At 37.7% G+C, this 18184-nt stretch overlaps 3 protein-coding genes across 5 annotated transcripts in view; 1 reads left to right on the top strand and 2 right to left on the bottom strand.

Annotated features, from left to right (window-relative positions):
- On the top strand, positions 584-4229 carry LOC109825557. Of its 2 annotated transcripts, XM_020392410.1 has the most exons (3): positions 584-908; positions 2671-3025; positions 3116-4229. In XM_020392410.1, exons 1-3 carry the CDS (start codon positions 831-833, stop codon positions 4015-4017), a joined length of 1335 nt encoding a protein of 444 aa, XP_020247999.1. In that variant the 5' UTR covers positions 584-830; the 3' UTR covers positions 4018-4229. The 2 variants fall into 2 exon arrangements, with proteins under 2 accessions (XP_020247999.1, XP_020247998.1); XM_020392409.1 differs by having other exon boundaries at positions 584-3025.
- Positions 5632-9239, bottom strand: LOC109825898 (PTI1-like tyrosine-protein kinase 1). 2 transcript variants are annotated; one of them, XM_020392810.1, is made up of 12 exons: positions 8968-9239; positions 8441-8843; positions 8261-8349; positions 8045-8163; positions 7842-7945; positions 7359-7763; positions 7021-7269; positions 6782-6942; positions 6604-6683; positions 6378-6525; positions 6138-6287; positions 5632-6049 (listed from the first exon to the last, which is right to left on the bottom strand). In XM_020392810.1, the coding sequence occupies exons 2-12, from the start codon at positions 8595-8597 to the stop codon at positions 5795-5797; spliced, it is 1917 nt and encodes a 638-aa protein (XP_020248399.1). In that variant the 5' UTR covers positions 8598-8843; positions 8968-9239; the 3' UTR covers positions 5632-5794. The 2 variants fall into 2 exon arrangements, with proteins under 2 accessions (XP_020248399.1, XP_020248400.1); XM_020392811.1 differs by lacking the exons at positions 8441-8843; positions 8968-9239 and having other exon boundaries at positions 8058-8163; positions 8261-8280.
- LOC109825499 (rac-like GTP-binding protein 5) overlaps positions 15600-18184 on the bottom strand; it is a 6810-nt gene continuing 4225 nt past the window's right edge. The window contains exons 5-7 of the mRNA XM_020392354.1: positions 16301-16365; positions 16149-16214; positions 15600-16061 (exon numbers count right to left, since the gene is read on the bottom strand). Coding sequence (XP_020247943.1) covers positions 15960-16061; positions 16149-16214; positions 16301-16365 — 233 coding nt within the window. The 3' untranslated portion in view covers positions 15600-15959. The remainder of the gene's footprint in view (positions 16062-16148; positions 16215-16300; positions 16366-18184) is intronic.

Here is an 18184-nt window from a genome sequence, read left to right as displayed (position 1 = left end):
CCGGGTCGGGCGGTCCGGACCCGGAGCCGGGCCCGGCCGCAATGATCACCAGAGTTTTAAAAAAGTAGTTTGATTTTATTAGAGTAAATGCCGGATATAACCTTCTTTATCTAATACTTTGGTGGATTATTCAACTCGATGATTGGTGAAATCTTAATTTTAAGAATGTTTACAACTTCTCACAATGGGGGCAATTGCTATTTTTTTTTCTTAGGCCAAATTCGGCTCTTGATATTGATTTCGTGATGATCGAAGTAAATCCAGTATATAGTTGAAAAGTCTCAATTCTTGCGAGACGCACGCGGAAGTTAAACTTAAAATAAAAAAATAAATTTGGTGAATTGAATTACTATTATTAATTTTCACCCAGAGTTTGGCCCGGCCCAATAGCGACGGAAACAACCAACTTTACGCGTAGCGCGTCCACTGCTCTCGAATCCCGCGTGGACCCCGCCCTAAACAGCCAATTAGATTCTTCCTTCTCCCAGCAATCCTGATCCTACTCTGATTCCGCGAGGCAACTTACCCTACAAGTCCCAACCCTTTAAATACCTGCCTCCCCCCTCACCAAATCTCCAATATATTTTTTCGCGTCCCTCTTTCGTTTTCCCCCCTTTTGAAACCCTAACCCTAGCTCTCGCCTCCGTCGCCCCCTTTCGCGCTTTTACTCCCGATTTCGCGCTCGATTTCCTTCTAAAAACCCTAGATCTCGATCGTGACCGCCTCGATCCCCTCGCCTCCGGTGCGGTTTCCTTGTTTATTTGCCTCCCCACGCCGCCTGGGGGTGATCTTTTTTGAAGGATTTTGGGGGTTGGAGTTTGGAAAGAGCGATGTCTCGGTGCTTCCCTTTTCCACCGCCGAATTATCGCAGGGAGGAGAAAGGTTGTTCGCTGACCCAATCGATTAAGGTTTGTTGAGCGTTGCAATTGATTTCATTGCGTTTCTGCTCGACTCCCTTTTGATTGGTCGGTTCCCTGGCGGCCTCCCCTTTTATGTGAAAAAAACAAAAGAAAATAAACCCCATCGAATATGTAAACACCAACATATATGAGAATCCTGTTGTTGCTGTTGTTGTTGTATTTTGTAATAGAACCAACTGTTATTGGGATCGTACACGTGTGAAGTAATCTGGGTTTTATTGGGGTTGTTAGTCTTAAACATCAAGGGCTGCTGTTGTTGGATAAATCTAGAGGTTGTTTAGGGTCATGGGTAATTTGTGGATTGATTTATGCTGGAATCATTATGCGGAGAAGTTCCATTTTTTTGGATTTGGCTATTATGCTGTCCTTTTTAGTAACCCTAATCGTGATAATATGCGGTTAGGTCCCGCTCTCATCGCATTTGCATTTAACTAGGGCTAAGATGTAAGATCTGATTGGCAGTACAAAAGGCATTGACTTAACTCGGCGAGATGAAGTGTTTTGACTTGTGGCATAGTTAAGAGTGATGAACGGCGGAGTTTCACTAATAAAAACGCTATGCGGAGAAAATGCAATGCAGTCTAGTCAAGGTTTCTTAAATCAGGATCAGACTAATCTTGTTAGATATATTCATTTGTCAAAATAAGTGGAGTAATGTTTTTGGGTCATCCAACCAGCTAAACAGTGCTTGTATGAACTAGTTTGGTCATATAGGTGTTGCTCCATCGGCTAGTTTGCTTTTCTGTGTTTAGCTTGTTCCAGTTGGCTAGTAATTCTTCTCCGAGTTTAGCATGTTGGTAGGTAAAAGTGTTCCACTTATCATAATTTTGTATGCGGAGCTTAACTATGAGATAGTGACGAGTCCAAGAATGCATTTCTGGTATTTAATGGGCCTTTTGTGATTCATAATGTTAGTTCTATGCAGTCTTATGTTATAGGACAATGGTGTAGGTTTTTTCTCAGGTTAGTCGATATTCTCTAGCTCTTGAGTGACATCGGATGTTGTGCTGCCCTTTGAAGTAGGTTGTTGGTGCTTCAATTAAGTGGCCTTTTTTATTGTAAAATCACTCTGTCCTGTTATATTGTTTTTCCTGATTTTCCCGTATTACAATTAGTTTCAGGTTGCTGCAAGCCAAAGAACTCCCTCCTCCTCCTTTTTTGCTTCTCATCCTTCCTTTGTGGGGAATAAATTTTTTTCCTTTGATGACATTTGTTCTCTTAGGGGTTTGTTTTGTTTGCTTTTTGTTTTTTAACTTTTGGTGTTTAAGGTGATTGGTGATGGCGGTTATAAAAATATAGGTACATAGCATTGCTCTTAAAGTACCTTTTGGTGGGCATGAAATATGAGAATAGGGTAGGCTATGCAGTTTGGAATTTCCTCATTATTCTAGAACTTAGTTGTGGTTCTTTGGTGTGTTTGAGTGATATTTAGTGAGTAGCGAGTGGATTTTTCGGGACCATTGCCACGGATATTATAGCACAAATTTAGGCGTATCATTTTGAGGGTGGACATTAATATACTGACCTCATTTTCATCAAAGTTCATAAATTGTGCAGTTCTTCCGGTTTCTTTTTCTACAGACAGCTGTTATGCATTAATATGAAATACTGCCTTCATACACATCGCCTAGTATGAAAATGGATGCTTGTAAATCATGTGGCTGCCCTTCTAAATTCGTCTTTTGGGTATTTGATTTGCTTTCCCATCATATATATTGTGTGGGAATTGACAAAATCTGGTGCACTGAAGCTCCAGAGAGATCAAGAAACAGCAAAGGAAAGAAGGAAAGAGAAAAAGAGGGAGAAGAAAGACAGGAAAGAGAAAAGGGATAAATCTAAGGACAAATGTGAGACTTCGAAACACCGGGAACATGGCCACAAGAAGCGGAAGCATGAAGAGATAAAAGAGCTGCAAATGAATGATTGCTACCAGCAAGCGAAAGCAGATAAAGTTGCAACTGAGCAGTTAGAAAAAAGTGAGCTAACCGAAGAGCATGAGCTGCCGTCTCATCTTCCCCAAGAACCCTGTGACTCTTCTGAAAGCACTCAGAACAGCTCCAAGAGCAGGAAGCTTGAAGCTGGCAATATCAGCAGTGGCAACAATGGTAAGTATATCTATCTCTCCTTTGTGTTGGAGCTTTTATGCTCAAATCTTCCTTAAATACTGACATATTGAATGTGCATGGATCTTGTAGGTGGTACAGTTCTCCGCTTAAGGTTGCCATTGAGAAAACATAATGATCAGAAACCGACTTCTGTCAATAATGAGCCATGCTTCTCAGGTAGAACCATCGAAACGCCAATAGAGCAAGAGTTGTGCAATAATGCAGGCAGAGCTTCCAGTTCTACGATAAAGAGTGCTAAGAAAATTGAAGTATTGGCCGAGAGAAAGATGAGCAATAATGCCAACGTCCAATTGGCTGCTATGACCAAGAGCAGTAAGATAACTGAATCTCTAAGGGGAATGGACTTGGGTTATAATGCTCGCAGCCATTCCAGTAGGATCCAGAGCTGCAAGACAATTGAAGCTCCAAAGGAGCAAAAATTGGTCAATAATGCTCTCATCAGCTCTAGTTCTGGGATAAAGAATGCTAAGAAAACTGAAGCATCTGCTGAAGGAAAGCTCAGCAATACTTCCCACAGTCGACTGAGTGCTATGACCAAGAGGAGCAAGATAACTGAAGCTCCCAGATTGATAGACTTGGGTCATAATGCTCATAGCCTTTCCAGTGATAGAATTGAGAGTTGTAAGACAATTGAAGCCCCAGCTGAGCAAAAATTGGTCGAGAATGCTCACATCCCCTCCACTTCAGAGAGCAAGAGCAGCAAAAGATGTCGGAAAATGGACAGGAAATTCAGCGATCTAATAGACAACTTGAAACCTGCACCGTTGCTTCTCGATGCTGAACTTGGCTCTGAAGATCTTGGGTGGCTTTTTGAGAAACCATGTCGAGATCGTGCAAATGTTCAGAGTTCTAGCACCAGCAATGCTGTTGAAGATCGGAGCAATGGAAGTTTCTCGAGTTGTTTCCAGCCAAAGGCCTGCTATTTGCCTGAGTTTGAAATGTATCGGTTGCCATATACTATCCCATTTTGAACTCTGTAGTTGAGGAAACATGATTAGAGTGTTGTGGAGAGGCAATTTTTTGTGTTGTCTTGTGTCTGGGGTTTTGATCTTACATTTAGACGTAGAGAGGAATTTGTTTGGGATGCGGTTTTCTCCCGCATTCTATATCAATATAGAATTCCCCAATTTTGCCAATGTTTACGTGTCTACTGTTACGATCGATTGAAATCTTTCTCCATAAACTATGTCTATTATGATGATGTGCTCCGATTTCATATAATACAAGAAAGCAGGAATGCATGGACGCTCAGAGGGGTGCTTCATGGATCCTCGACGACTCGAAAAGTTCTTGGTTTGTCAAAATGTGTGAACCTGAGAACGCTCTGATCAAACAGGTTAAGCTAGAGAACGGATAAGCCATCGCCATCAAAGGTGAGAAGTATTGCGGGTATTATACTTTCAAATTCAACCGGCGTCATTTCTGAACCTCTTAAATCCATTGCTCACCATTTCAAACCGAAACGCCAGCATCCACTGCAGAGGCGAGAAAACTCGCAGAAAGAAGATATTTAACAGTAGAAGGTGGGGCAGGTAACAAACATGATGATATCTTGTCACGTACCGACCATCACGCATATTTCGTGCTTTCTTTTTGTTTCGGCAACGGATGCACTGTTACTGATCACGCAGACGGAGGCGTCCTCCTTTTTAAACTCTGGCTGGTCTTTTATCACCGTTGATGTCACCGTTGATACCTGCTCCTTTGATTAAAGAGGTTTGATGAAGCTGCAACGAGGAGATATGGTAGTACCTCCATCATAGAGCCATCCAGTATGAAAGTTTCGACATCATGGCGTGACACCTGGCATCAACGTCGGCTCTAAAAAAACAAGACAAGCTTCTCGACCAGGGGTGGAAACGAACCGAATCGAATCGAATACCATGGTATCCATATTCGTATTCGGTTGATTTTTACGAATTTGGAGTCGAATTCGTCTCGAATAGGGAATTGGTGTTCAAATTTGATTCGTTAACTAGACGAATATTTGTTAAATGTTCACGAGATCCTCGACCATGAGGTATATTTGAAGTCTGACTTTGTAATTATGATATTTTAATATAAGAACTATTATGGTGTGCGTTTATAAATTATTAATATAATACTTATAAATAGCAATACTTATAAAATTATGCGCACATAAAAAATAACATAATATAATAATCTAGAAATAGGAAAATATAAACGAATATTTAATAATAAAAGGAGTCAAAAGATACCTCTGGTAAAATTCTATTAGTTTATACGCCGAATACTTGAAAAAAATATTCTATTAGTTCAAATTCACTATTTTCTCATGTCGGAGGTGACACAATTCCCTGATGTGAGTCGAGATCAACAGGCTCCCATTTGATTTCAAAAAAAAAGAATTTGGTCATTTTAGAAATTCTAGAACAAACGTCAAAAGGACTGAATCCGAGGAGAATAATTTCCATGACAATCCAGGTTGCGTCTTTTCTTCACACCATCATCAATCTTTTTTCTGAAGCACCCGCCATCGTTGACTCATCGTCATCAAGCATTAGCACCGATAAAAAAAATATCCGGAGAAAAGAAGGCAAACCGGTGACCAACACTTGAAATCGTTACATTTTCAAAAAAAACATTCCCTTTTTTTTTTCCATGAAAATGAAACAAGATCCATCACACAGGACTTAGAGACCTCTGAATCCTCGCGGACGCATAGATTCTAACTATCGAAAACAAAAATGAAATGCATGCACAACATGAGAAGAGGGTGGGGGGGAACTAATCAAAACTTGAAGAGCGGCTCCAGCGTTCCCTCAAGTAATCATCCAAGGAGCTAAGATGATTCTGGTCGAAGCTGATTTCGGACGCATCGTCGTCTTCCACGTCGAGCAATGCCAGGCCTAAATGCGACCTCATGCTCGGAGACGAATGCGCTTCTTCATCCTGACAGTCTACTACCTGCTTATGAGAATCATTAGCTTCGGAGTTCACCCATGATTCGATCTCCTCCTCCCCTTGCAGAAGACCGAGTACCTGTTTCGTAGAGATAAAAATGTCAGAAAACATGAATTTTGTTTTGTTTTTCATTATTTTTTAGGCTGAAATGATATTTGTTTCAAACCTGGCTCATTTGAGGCCTGAGTTGCGCTGTTCTTGCGATGCAGAGGGATGCAACCAAGATCGTTCGTCGCACTTCGTTCTCATCATATTTGCCTTCAAGTTTGGGATCTATGAACTGTTGTAAATCTCCTCTCTCTAGAACTGGTGTGGCCTAAGTTCAAAAAAAAAAAAAGGTAAACATTTGATATTTTTATTAGAACACTAAGAATCACGTGTAATTGTTCCCATCAATTATTCTTACCCACATAACCAAACTCTCTTGACCCTTGGGGTTCTCAACAGAGATTGGCTCTCTGCCTGTTAATAGTTCAAGCAAAACTACCCCATAGGCGTATACATCGATCTTATTGCTTACTTTCCCATACATAATATACTCAGGAGCAAGATACCTGTCGAAAGAATCGACTTCTACGCGTTAAAAACAAACTATTACAAGTGAAATAAAACAGAGGTATCATGTGACATACCCGAAAGTCCCGACGATATCATTATGTGTTTGGGGTAATGAACTTGTTGGTGCCCATGTAGCCAGTCCAAAATCAGATAACTGGAAGCATATAAAACAGAAACAAATTCTTGTTGACATACTAATCCTGAAAAAAAAATACAGAAACTATTGATGAACATATGTCAAGAAGAAAGAACCTGTGGTTCAAAATCATCATTGAGAAGAATGTTTGAAGATTTAACATCTCTATGAATAACAGGCTTTGAACATCCAGTATGCAGATAACTCAATGCTTCAGCAACCCCGACGGCAATCTTGAATCTCCTCTCCCAGTCTAGCTCAGTTTTTGCACCAACCCCTGTTTCCAAATCAATACATGTAAATTTCTTGAATCAAAGATGCAGTTTAAGAATTCCAACTTCTGACGAAATCTTACCATGGAGGTTTTCCTCCAAACTTCCTTTGGAGAAATAGCCGTAAACAGACAGAAAATTTTTGCACTCGACACAAATACCCAGTAAAGGAACAATACGCTCATGCTTCAAATTTGTGATTATATCGGCCTCCAACAGAAAAATTTTCGATGTTTCCTTTGATAATTTCGACAACTTTATTGCCACTTTATCTCCATCAGGAAGGCATCCTTTATAAACTTGACCGCTCCCTCCTTTCCCAATCAAATTCCCTGTTTAAAAACCAAAACTTACATTGAATAAAAATTCAAAGAAAATATCAAGGTCAGAATGCAAATGAAAAAGAACGAAGAAAAATAACCTGTGGAAAAGTTTTCTGTCGATATTTGTAGTTCCTCATATTGAAACCATTTGCAGGTAGATGAATTGTCGCGAAGAACAATCTCCAATTCTTTGATCAGTTCAACCGTTGCAGATTGAAACAAAGCTCTATCTGGCAAGTTCATAACCCACTGAACCACTGACATATTTCGCGTGTCGCCGTCCTCTAAATCCTTGATGTGCACCCTCATCGCTTTTCTCAGCAGCGGCCAGCCTAGATTAGATTCTGGCAAACTGTTGCCGAGAACTGAAATGGGGTTACTTAGTTGATAAAGAAAAAGACTGCGATCGTTTGAACTCCCCGATGATCTTGGGGATTCGGTATCGCGATCAGCTTCGCAACTACGAGGCAGTACGGTTTGAAGATCCGGCTTCGGTTCCTCTCCTAACACAAATAAGAAGTTACTCAGTCAGTAATTTTGAACAAAATTAATCAATGAGATTTGTCGCGACAAGATTATACCTGAAGGGTGCTTCTCAAAAATGACCTTTCCGTTATCGAATGCAATCAGAGATGTGGATGGAGGCAGTTTCTTTGCACAGTACTTAGCCACCGAAGCAGGACAACTGAGAGACAAACTTTCTACATAAATTACTGGAAAATAAAAAATCTAGAAATCTACGGGAAAACTGAATCATGCATGCTGCTAAATTTCTAACACTTGCCCAAGAGAGAAACCTGTGTCTGCACCCACAACCACAGTGTCTGCAGCACAAACCGCTGCCTCCTTCGCCAGAGTTTTCCTTATGGAGATCCCTCGAGAAACTCGGCCCTCGAGAGATATCTACAAATATTGAAAAAAAAAGAAAGAACACAAATCATATATACTATAATTTGCAGGGGAAAAAAAAATTCCACAATAATCAAATCAAACAACTCACTTGTTTCAGAGTACAGAGCTCTTCAAATTCTAGTTCTGCCAGTAACTCATCCAGTGCCTTTATTAAAGATTTGGTCGTCTTACCAAAATCTACAAGAAAAAAAAAAAAACCCATCATAAAAAAATTAAAAAAGCAAGACAAAAACGTACTAATTTGTTTTGAGATCGATGGTTTTAGTACCCGAAGTGCGAGAAATATGAACCGCGATAACTCGGTCTCCTTCTTCGGTGACGTTGTTGAGAGCCCAGCTGAGTAATTCTCTGCCGTTGCTGTCGATTTGAACGCAAACCAGAACACGTCTTTTTCCCTCGGCCGTGCTCTCCGCGTGAGCCGTCATTTTTCCGCTGCTATCTCACTTCTGAATTCAATGGCTCGGAGAAAGAAAACCCAAGTTGAGAATTTTTAAACGAGCATCAAACTCGATGCAGGGGTTTCGGCTGGCATCGGCGGAGAAAGGAGGAGGAAGAAGGAACTGTAGAGTTTTTCATTTGTATTCTAAACCTCGGGTCATTGGTCACATTCTAAATTGATGTTCCCTTTTTTTTTTAATTGAATTGCCGCCACGAGATCATACCTGCTCCAACTGAAATACAAATATGACCGCCTCCAATTAAAAAAAAAAATCCAGCACCAGAGTAATCTAATAAAATAAGAGGGAGAAAGAGAAACAGGGGCTAATAACAGAAAGAGAGAGAGAGAGCACACACCGCAAGTTGGTAGGTTCTAATATGACTTCCACGATCTCGGGTTTGATTCCGAGCTCGATAACTGAAGGTTTCAATATGGCTCTCACGGTTCTTGGGTTCGATTCAATTCCGACCTCGGCAAATGTTTCAATATGGCTCCCACGATCTTGAGTTCAATACCGTGCTCGGTTATCAAGGGAGAGAGAATTCAGACAGAGGGAGAGAGAGAGAGAGAGAGAGAATTCGGCAGGATATTATTATTAGGAAAGAAAAGCTAAATAGGTTCTTCTGTGTTTGATAATCAAATTTGTACAAATATTAACATAATAAATAGAATTCTGTACGACTGAAATCAGTATATAACTCAATAGTTAAAAGGTCTCTTCCATCACACTAACGCTTCAAAGGTTATCATTGCCGCACAATATACTTTTTTTTAATTTAAATCCACATAAAAACATTGCGGATGGCATTTGAATATGTATTACTATGGCAGCATCAAAGATATTTTTCACTATACCAAAATTTCGGAGATATGATAAATGTCAAGGATATTAATTTTTATATTTTTACCATCATCAGTAGGATCATCAAATTCAAAATAAATATTGGAAGAATTATGGTGACACCTTCCTCCTCATATCTATTCCTCTATAATAATGGAAGAACCCAAGAATCATAATATATTTTTATACTACAGTAAATGATACAGTAATTTATTATAGTATTTTCAAAGAAATATCACCGTAGCATAAGCAGGATATTGCAGCATTATTAAAAATATTTCTGTAGCAGAGATGAGATACTATAGAATTTTAAAAATATTAACGTAGAATTTTTAAAAAATACTACAATAATTTAAAAAAACAAAATTACTGTAGCGATAAAAAAAAAGTGAGGCCGTGCGAACCACGCGGCGCACGATAGTAATTTTCGGTAATATAAAGCAACCTCTATAGGATATTTCTCTATTTATTAATTGAGGCGTAAAGAAGCAGAGGGTCCCATGGCGGTGGGAGGTTCGGCGCAGCCATGGTGGGAGGTTCGGCGCAGCCATTAAATTCTTGCGGAGCAGAGTACCCGCGACCTTTTTTCGCGGGAAACCCGCTATAACCGGTCACGACGAGGGGACCGGCCCGACGCATTAAAATTCCCGTTGAAATTCAACTGATGCTGACAACACCGTATGCATGCTAACCAACAGGGCTCCACGCAAACGTGGACCACAAACACTTTTTTTTTTTTTTTTACAGCAACCTATCTTTAAAATAGAACTATTCCGTAGAATTCATCTTTAATTTTTAATTTTTACATAGTTATTTTTTATTGTAATTTATCACTTGAGTTCACTTTTTAGTTAATTTTTCTAATAATTGATCCCAACCGACTTTCATTATGGGTCATCTGTCTAATATACTTAATATTTGTCAGCTAAATATTATAGCAAAATCCAAAAAAATATTTTGACTTGAAATTGAGTCTATAGGCGGTTGATAATAACAAAAAAGAGTTTAAATATGGTTTATATATAAATTAAAAATTAAATCTGGTTTCTACTGAATGACCCCATTTTTAAAGGTGATTTGTAGGGGGAGAAAACCTAAATTTGAAGTTGTAGAAAATATTTTTACGGTATCATATCAAAGAAAATTAAAAGAATCCAATAAAATTAAAGAAAAAACAATAAATATAGGCGATAATATACAGGGAAAATGGTCAAATTTCCAAGTCCAAACTGATGGCTCACTCTCTGTCAATATCTACGATTACGAATGAGCACTATAATAAACCTTAGTCAATTGCTAGACTTGAAATATTGAAATGAATAAGAAACTCGTTGGCTAAAAATATATATATTTTAAAAAAAAGTTAGCGTTGAACTGGTCAGCATTATCTACGTCTAACTCATGTCTTAATCTGATGTTTATAAGGAAAACAGAAATTAGACGTTCCCTTGGACTACCAATCAGAAGAGTACACCTTCACTTTGAAATTAGTTGCTTTCTCCTTCGGGATGTCAACTAAGAATTTGAGCCCACAACTCCTCTGGTTTTAGACAATTTTATAAGTATTTCTCTTCTTCTAATCTTTGCTTTTATCTTTTTTTTTTGAAGGAAAAATTTGTAAAATAGACCTATTTTGCTAAATATGTAGCAAAACATACTGTTTTGCTAAATATTTAGCAAAATAGACCTTTTTTTTATCAACATGCCAAACAGAATTCGATTTTGCAAAACAGACCATTCGAAACATGAGAGTAAAACTTTGGAGAGGATACGGTTATGTACGGAAGAAAAGAAATGAAAACATGCGGAAGACAAAAGAAATGAAAAGAAAGTGAAATTGAGAAATCATGAATTTTGAAGAGATGTGGAGGAGCAGTTTGATGTGAGCAGGAATGGCCTCTTAGAAGACCTCACATGGCTGCGGAAGTTTCATTGCACTCGCGTTTTTTTTTCTCTCCAAGTTTTATTTTGTTTGGAGTCAAAACACCCGTGTATGTTATTATGCCCCACGTGGGGACTACAACGGTCCAACAAAATATTGTTGAACATCTGCACCCAGCATTGTGTTTAAATCCTACTGAAATACGTACACTTAGGGGTGTTAAATGCTACTAATATAATTGAGGAGTGATAAGTGTTAGTGAAAAATGTAGATGATGATGATAGGGGTGGGTGGGGGTTGGGGGGGGTTGTTAAAGTTCTGCAAGTGTTGTGCTCTGCTGCTAGGGGTGCATTCGGTCCGGATACGGCTCCGGTATGATGCTTACCATATCCATATCCGCTTACCCATCTCGAATACGGATACGGATACGGATATACCTCGGTAAGAAAAACTTATAACCATATCCGCTAAAATCGGATACGGTTACAGATATACATGCGGATATATAAGCGGATATGCATGCGGATACAAAACAGATATGAGAAAACTAGATAGTATTGAGAAAAACATAGTTCATGTGATACAAAAAAGTTCGTTAATATGTCCATTATAACTAAATAGTTAAGATTAGTCATCTTGATCATCAAAATTAACCACAAATCCATAATCTAAGAATCGAAACTATCGTAAGAGTATGACTAATATGTATTCGGATATTTCGGATACGGATACGGATATTTTACTACAAAACCATATCCATAACCATATCCTATCGGTTATAGATTTGAGTAACCATATTCGTATCCTAACGGATACGGTTACGGATATTTCATCGGATACGGATACGGTTTAGCACCCCTATCTGCTGCTTGTTCCAAGCTAGGATAAAGGAGGAAAATTACGTTAGGTAATCGGTAGCTGGCAGCTAGCATAGAACATAGCCGGATCTATATGGCATGTAACCTGCAATTGTGGTTATTGAAGAATTCGCTCCTGGAACTTATTCAGTCGGAAGTTTTAGGCGAAAATTCAAACAAGTAAATATAACTTTTAAGGAGCAAGAATTACATTAAACTTTCAAGTCTTTGCTGCTCATCTATGCCATTCTTCTTTGTTCTGACATCTTCAAACTAGTAATATAACTTTTAAGGAGCAAAAATTACATTTAACTTTCAAGTCTTTTCTGCTCCTCTATGCTATTCTTCTTTGTTCTGACATCTTCAAACTAGTAATATAACTTTTAAGGAGCAAGAATTACATTAAACTTTCAAGTCTTTGCTGCTCATCTATGCCATTCTTCCTTGTTCTGACATCTTCAAACTAGTAATATAACTTTTAAGGAGCAAAAATTACATTTAACTTTCAAGTCTTTTCTGCTCCTCTATGCTATTCTTCTTTGTTCTGACATCTTTATCCAACAGCAGGATATACATTTTTTGACTGGTTTTCATATAATGATGTGCAGAACATAATGTCGTTTCTTTTTCTCCCTTGACTAAAGATACGATGTCCAAAATACTCGATCTTTTCTCATAAAAGAAGATAAAGCTTTTCCCCTGAACTTTTTTTTAGGCATGCGGAAGGTTAAGAAAGCAAGTTGCATACTTTCAATTACAAGATGATGTGATAAAGGGAAGAAATAATATGATGCAACTCTAGGTACTTTTGCATGTGTCACACATTAAAATGCTCAAATGGCCACCTATCTGTAGAAAACCATATTTAATTTTGCTATTGCAGATATCGTCCCTTTAGTCATATTTTTTTGACTGCTTTTTTTTAACCCTCAAGAGGTCTATTTGTAAAAAAAAAAATTCCCCTTCTCTAGATGTAACTGAGCGATAGTAGAGAGGGCCATTAGTTTCTACACAGTAGAATCAATCTCGCAGACTCACAGGGTGACCAATTGTGAAGAAAGATATCGTCCAAATATCTAGATTATTTAAAAACCATGCATCTACTGGCTAAAAATGGCTAAAATAAATGAGTACATACACTTAAATCTCGACAGGGCAACATATTTAGTAAACAAATGAGATATGATGAGATCACCCAATCAATTATTTACCAATATCACCAAGATATATTATTGTGCACAAAGATGTTCTTAAAACTGACAATCTTTGCAAAAGTAATTAAAAGTACTGCTCTTTACAAGACTAGTTTATATCTGATTAGCTCTATTAGGTGGGCATTATAGAGCAATTATGAGATGCAAACATCATATTCAATAATTTATAACAGACCTAAAACATATCAATTATAGGAAGTAGATGGAAGTTGATATAAAAAGTCACAACAAATGGATACAAAATGAAACTCATGGAAAATTGCAAAGTCAAGAGAAACACTTTCAGGTAGCTTATGGATAAAAAAATGTTTAGAACCCAAAACTAGTCCTTAATCCCTCTTCCTCTTGTGAATTTGAACTTGTTGTTACTTCAAAGTGGCCATCATAATCGAATCCGTTATGTTAAACATCAGAAGATCGCTTAAGCCCGCAAGTTTAATCGTCTTAAATGGATGTCTTATCCAAATCTACACACCTAGCAACTTAATCAAACCATTGCTACTAAAATTTATTTCGAAAATTGAATTGAACACAAAGGTATGTTGAGCTTCCTCACCACCTAACCTTACGAAAAGAATTTGATGAAACAAGTCAAATCTCGAAAGTTGATAGCATTAGTTAAGAGACGGTAACCAAACCGTCCTTTGCTTTCTTTGTTTAATAGATAAAATCAGAATTAGATGCCGATACCTTAACAGATACTAATGAACAGCAAGTGGGAATAATTAGGTTAATGTTTACAAGTTGCTCTTTGAATTAAGACAATTTAAACCAAGTAGTCCTAATAAGAATGAGATAATAGTCATTCTTTTTGGATGACACTAAACAACCCTTTAATAGACAAGATGAAAATTGGTAGAGATGATGGAAATATTCAGGCAGAAATTTAAGAAATTTAAGCCCTTTAGATAAGAGACAGAAGTTCAACTCTACTTAGCCTTCTAATGTGAAACTGTCAAAAAAAAAAAAAAACCCATGAATGTAAAACTAGGGAACTGCATAAGTGCGCATATATCTTATCAAAGAAGCAGCAAGCATTTCATCAAAATGAGGAATTAGTACAAATTTTGAAAAGCAACTCATTTCCAAAAATAATTGTAAAAAACGACCTCTTTGAAACTTATATGCCAAAAGCAACCCAAACTGGGTCGTTTTTTGTGAAAAATACCAAACTTCACGGGACTTCAAGTTTGGTATTTTTTTTCATCAAAAACGACTGAAACTGAGTCGCTTTTGGCAAATAAGTTTTAAATAGGTCGTTTTTGATGAATAAGTTTGGAAATGGGTTGGTTTTCAAAATTTGTCATTTATGTTATATTGAGATTGGAAGAACACAAGACATAAGATGTTAACAAAACAGCAAGCATATCAACAAGAAATTTGGAAGAAACAAAAATAGCAAGCATTTCAAAAAAGTTACCTGCGTCGAGCGAGCAATTACTTGCAGTATCCTGGAGCTCTTTTGATAACCTCATCTGCAATAGAGAATGTCTTTTGTTTGGGTAAGTTTACTTCAGCATCTGAAACAAGCTGAAACTGCTACAAGTTGGGCAGTAAATGCTCCCACCAAGAAAAAAAAAATCAGCATACTCGAAGCCTGCTGATAGTATAAAAAGTAGGGTCAGGGTTATACCATACAGGTCGTAAAAATTGTGTCCAATTTAAAGGAGATTGTCTAAACCTTTTACTTCATCTAAATATGCATAAAACTTTTTGGATATTACTTCATTTGATGTCCAAATAATCACCTTCAGATTAAACTGACATTTACAGAAATATTGTTTAAGGCTCTATCAAGTTGATGAAGAACCTGATCTTTCCAAAATGGAATTGGCGCGTAAGTTCAAGATCAAAGAAAAAGATTGTCAGCCATCTTAAAGAACACCTCTATCTACAATCATGTTGTCTGACAGTGGAATATCATAAATTTCCCATCTCACCGGCGCACACCCTCTTTATATAACACTGTCAATATCAGCAAAACAAACTGGGCAATTTACATAATACGAGTGCAACAAACAGCTATATTAGCACATAAAAAAGCAGCGAAGCACAACACACTTTTCACTGACACGCCTATAAGATTAAATCAAAATTCAATGTAGAAATTGACTGCGTCCCTGTAAATTTGGTTCTTGAAGGTTTCGGACACAAGAACATAAAAATACAAGTAGGAGGTGCAACATAAAGCACCTAAGATTATGAACGAACCAAATCCATAAGAGAAAAAAGACGAGGCTGAAGCTGCGAACATTTATCCGTATCCGAAACCTTTAGAAGCTTTAAACAAAGAAACAACACGGGAATATAGGACAGAAAAACAAGTTTCAGATGTTTTCATGTTCTAAAAGATCAGTTACAGATATTATCACCCATAAAACACAAGACAGGACACAGTAGGAGACGATGAAACATGTTTCCTAGCGTCTCCCACATCTTTCCTTCAATACTGCTGTCAGATGAATATACACCAATGACTTGTTACGAATTAGAAAGGAGAACTGCAACAAGCATAGGTAGTGGTGATGGGATGTATTCGAGAGCTGTTGCTTGTTTACAAAATGGAGCAGCTCTTCTGTGCCTTCTTCTTCTTCTTCTTTGCCTTCGGTGGCTGGAGTACTACCTTGATAGCAGTATCAAATACTCCCTTCACATTCTATACACCGAAAATGGTTTAATTAGACCAATATTTTATGGAAGGGGATAAGGCCGAGAAGGGTATTTAGATAAGGAAAAGACATACTTGCTGCGTTTTTGAGCTGCACTCTATGTAGGCTGGAGCACCTATTTGCTTCATCAATTCTTCCCCCTTAGATTAATATCATAATAAAATTAGCAATGACGTAAAACAATGGAAATGCCGTGAGGCAATTTACTATGTAATTCATTTTTCACCTGTGCCGTTGAAATGGGAACAGCACCAGGGTGATCTTCGAAGAACTGCTTATCATCCCGAAGATCTGGAAGACCAATAGGTAGCTAAAGATTAAAATAAAAAAGAGAAACAGTAACAAGTGAAACCAAACTTTTTCTGCAAGCTTCCCTGAATAGAGTCAATAACTGATATCTTTGAATTAATAACTTCCAATTGGTAATAAAAAGTGGTAATAAAAAAATCTATAAGAGAAGGCTGGAGCCAAACATAACCACAAAAGAGAATAAAGGTTCTACAAGCATAAATAAAAAGATGGAATATGTAATTCAGAGCCTCAGTTAGTGTTTGGCCTCAGTTTATGGTCCGGTTTTAGAAGATGGCCAAGACAAAGAGATCTACAACTCGTTAAGGGAGGTGCCTATAATTATCTGCTATTTACAGAATTTGGGAAGAGAGGAACTCTCTAGAAAGCATAAACTTGAAGCTCATCCTCCTCAGTGTGATATTCAGAAATGTTTTGTAGATAGTAAATGCAAAATCGAATCTAGCGTCACGTGATGGTTTGTAATAATGGGACTAGTGTGCCTCAGAGTCATTCTACAAGGGTACTGGAGGTACGTGAGGCTCTGTTTTCCCTCAACTTTGTTAATCACAGGTTTGTTTTGCGGGAGTGTGTTCTTTCTTCAAAGTATATGATTAGATGTCTTTGAGTGTTTTTAGATTAGCCTAGAGTTGTTATGTAATTGCACAATGTTGTTGTCTGCTGCTTCTAAATTGTTTTGGGTCCCGGTTTGGAGTTAGATTATTGTTAGGCTCCAAAACAAAGTATAGTGATGATATAGGAATATGATTGGGTTTGCTAGTGCTTTGTGAACCTGGGTATGCCCGGGTATTCTTTGTAAGGGTTATGTGATTAATACAAATTTCTCTCCTTTGCAAAATAATCAGAAGAAGACAACAAGAAACAACTTCTAGTTTCACACCCATGTAATTCCTGGAAGAGACGGTTCCTCAAATCATCTAAGAATATCCTTAACTTGACAAGTCAACATGCTATCATGCTAACAGCAGTGTTTATATATTCCAGATTTAGATAGGTCTCCAAAAAAGTTAGTGCAACGCGACCAAATGTAATTAGTTTTACAGTCCTGTGTTTAAATTTGTCCTAGTATCTGATAATTCATCATGAAGCACAGACTAAATAACATAATCATAGTTCGCCAAGACTAAAGATCTTGAACATAAACCTCAACCTCAAATTATATTATAAGTTAACCGGCCATTATAGGCAAAACAAGAGCTATTCCTATGAAAAGCAACTTGGTGCTGAAAAGATAAACAACCTTTTCCATTTTGATGCAACCAGTATCTCCTAAGTAAGCCACAAATATCCTGGCTACATTACATAAACCTCACGTTACACAATGATTTAGCTTCAAAACACAATTCACGTGACATATTTCATCTCAATTACTATCCCCTGACATTCATGAATAGGAGACCAAAAAATTGATGCAGGACGGATCATGGCAAAGCGCTATTTGCATACACAAGTACAACTGAAAAGAACATGATGTGAAGCTTCTTCTCCATCCTTCTTTATGTACAATAAAGGAACTATGAAATAAACATAGAAATATTCTAACAATGCTTCTAAACAGGGCCTAAAATTGAACAGCTTAACAAGTGTGATTGGAGAGCAACAGAAAATGCTCTGGGAGGTCCAATCTTCAAAAAGAACATGATGTGAAGCTTCTTCTCCATCCTTCTTTATGTACAATAAAGGAACTATGAAATAAACATAGAAATATTCTAACAATGCTTCTAAACAGGGCCTAAAATTGAACAGCTTAACAAGTGTGATTGGAGAGCAACAGAAAATGCTCTGGGAGGTCCAATCTTCA

The sequence above is a fragment of the Asparagus officinalis genome, chromosome 10 (assembly GCF_001876935.1).
Source record: "Asparagus officinalis chromosome 10, Aspof.V1, whole genome shotgun sequence".
NCBI classification, from domain to species: domain Eukaryota; kingdom Viridiplantae; phylum Streptophyta; class Magnoliopsida; order Asparagales; family Asparagaceae; genus Asparagus; species Asparagus officinalis.
The sequence above is the reverse complement of the archived record's forward strand: the minus strand, read 5'-3'. Positions and strand labels throughout refer to the sequence as shown.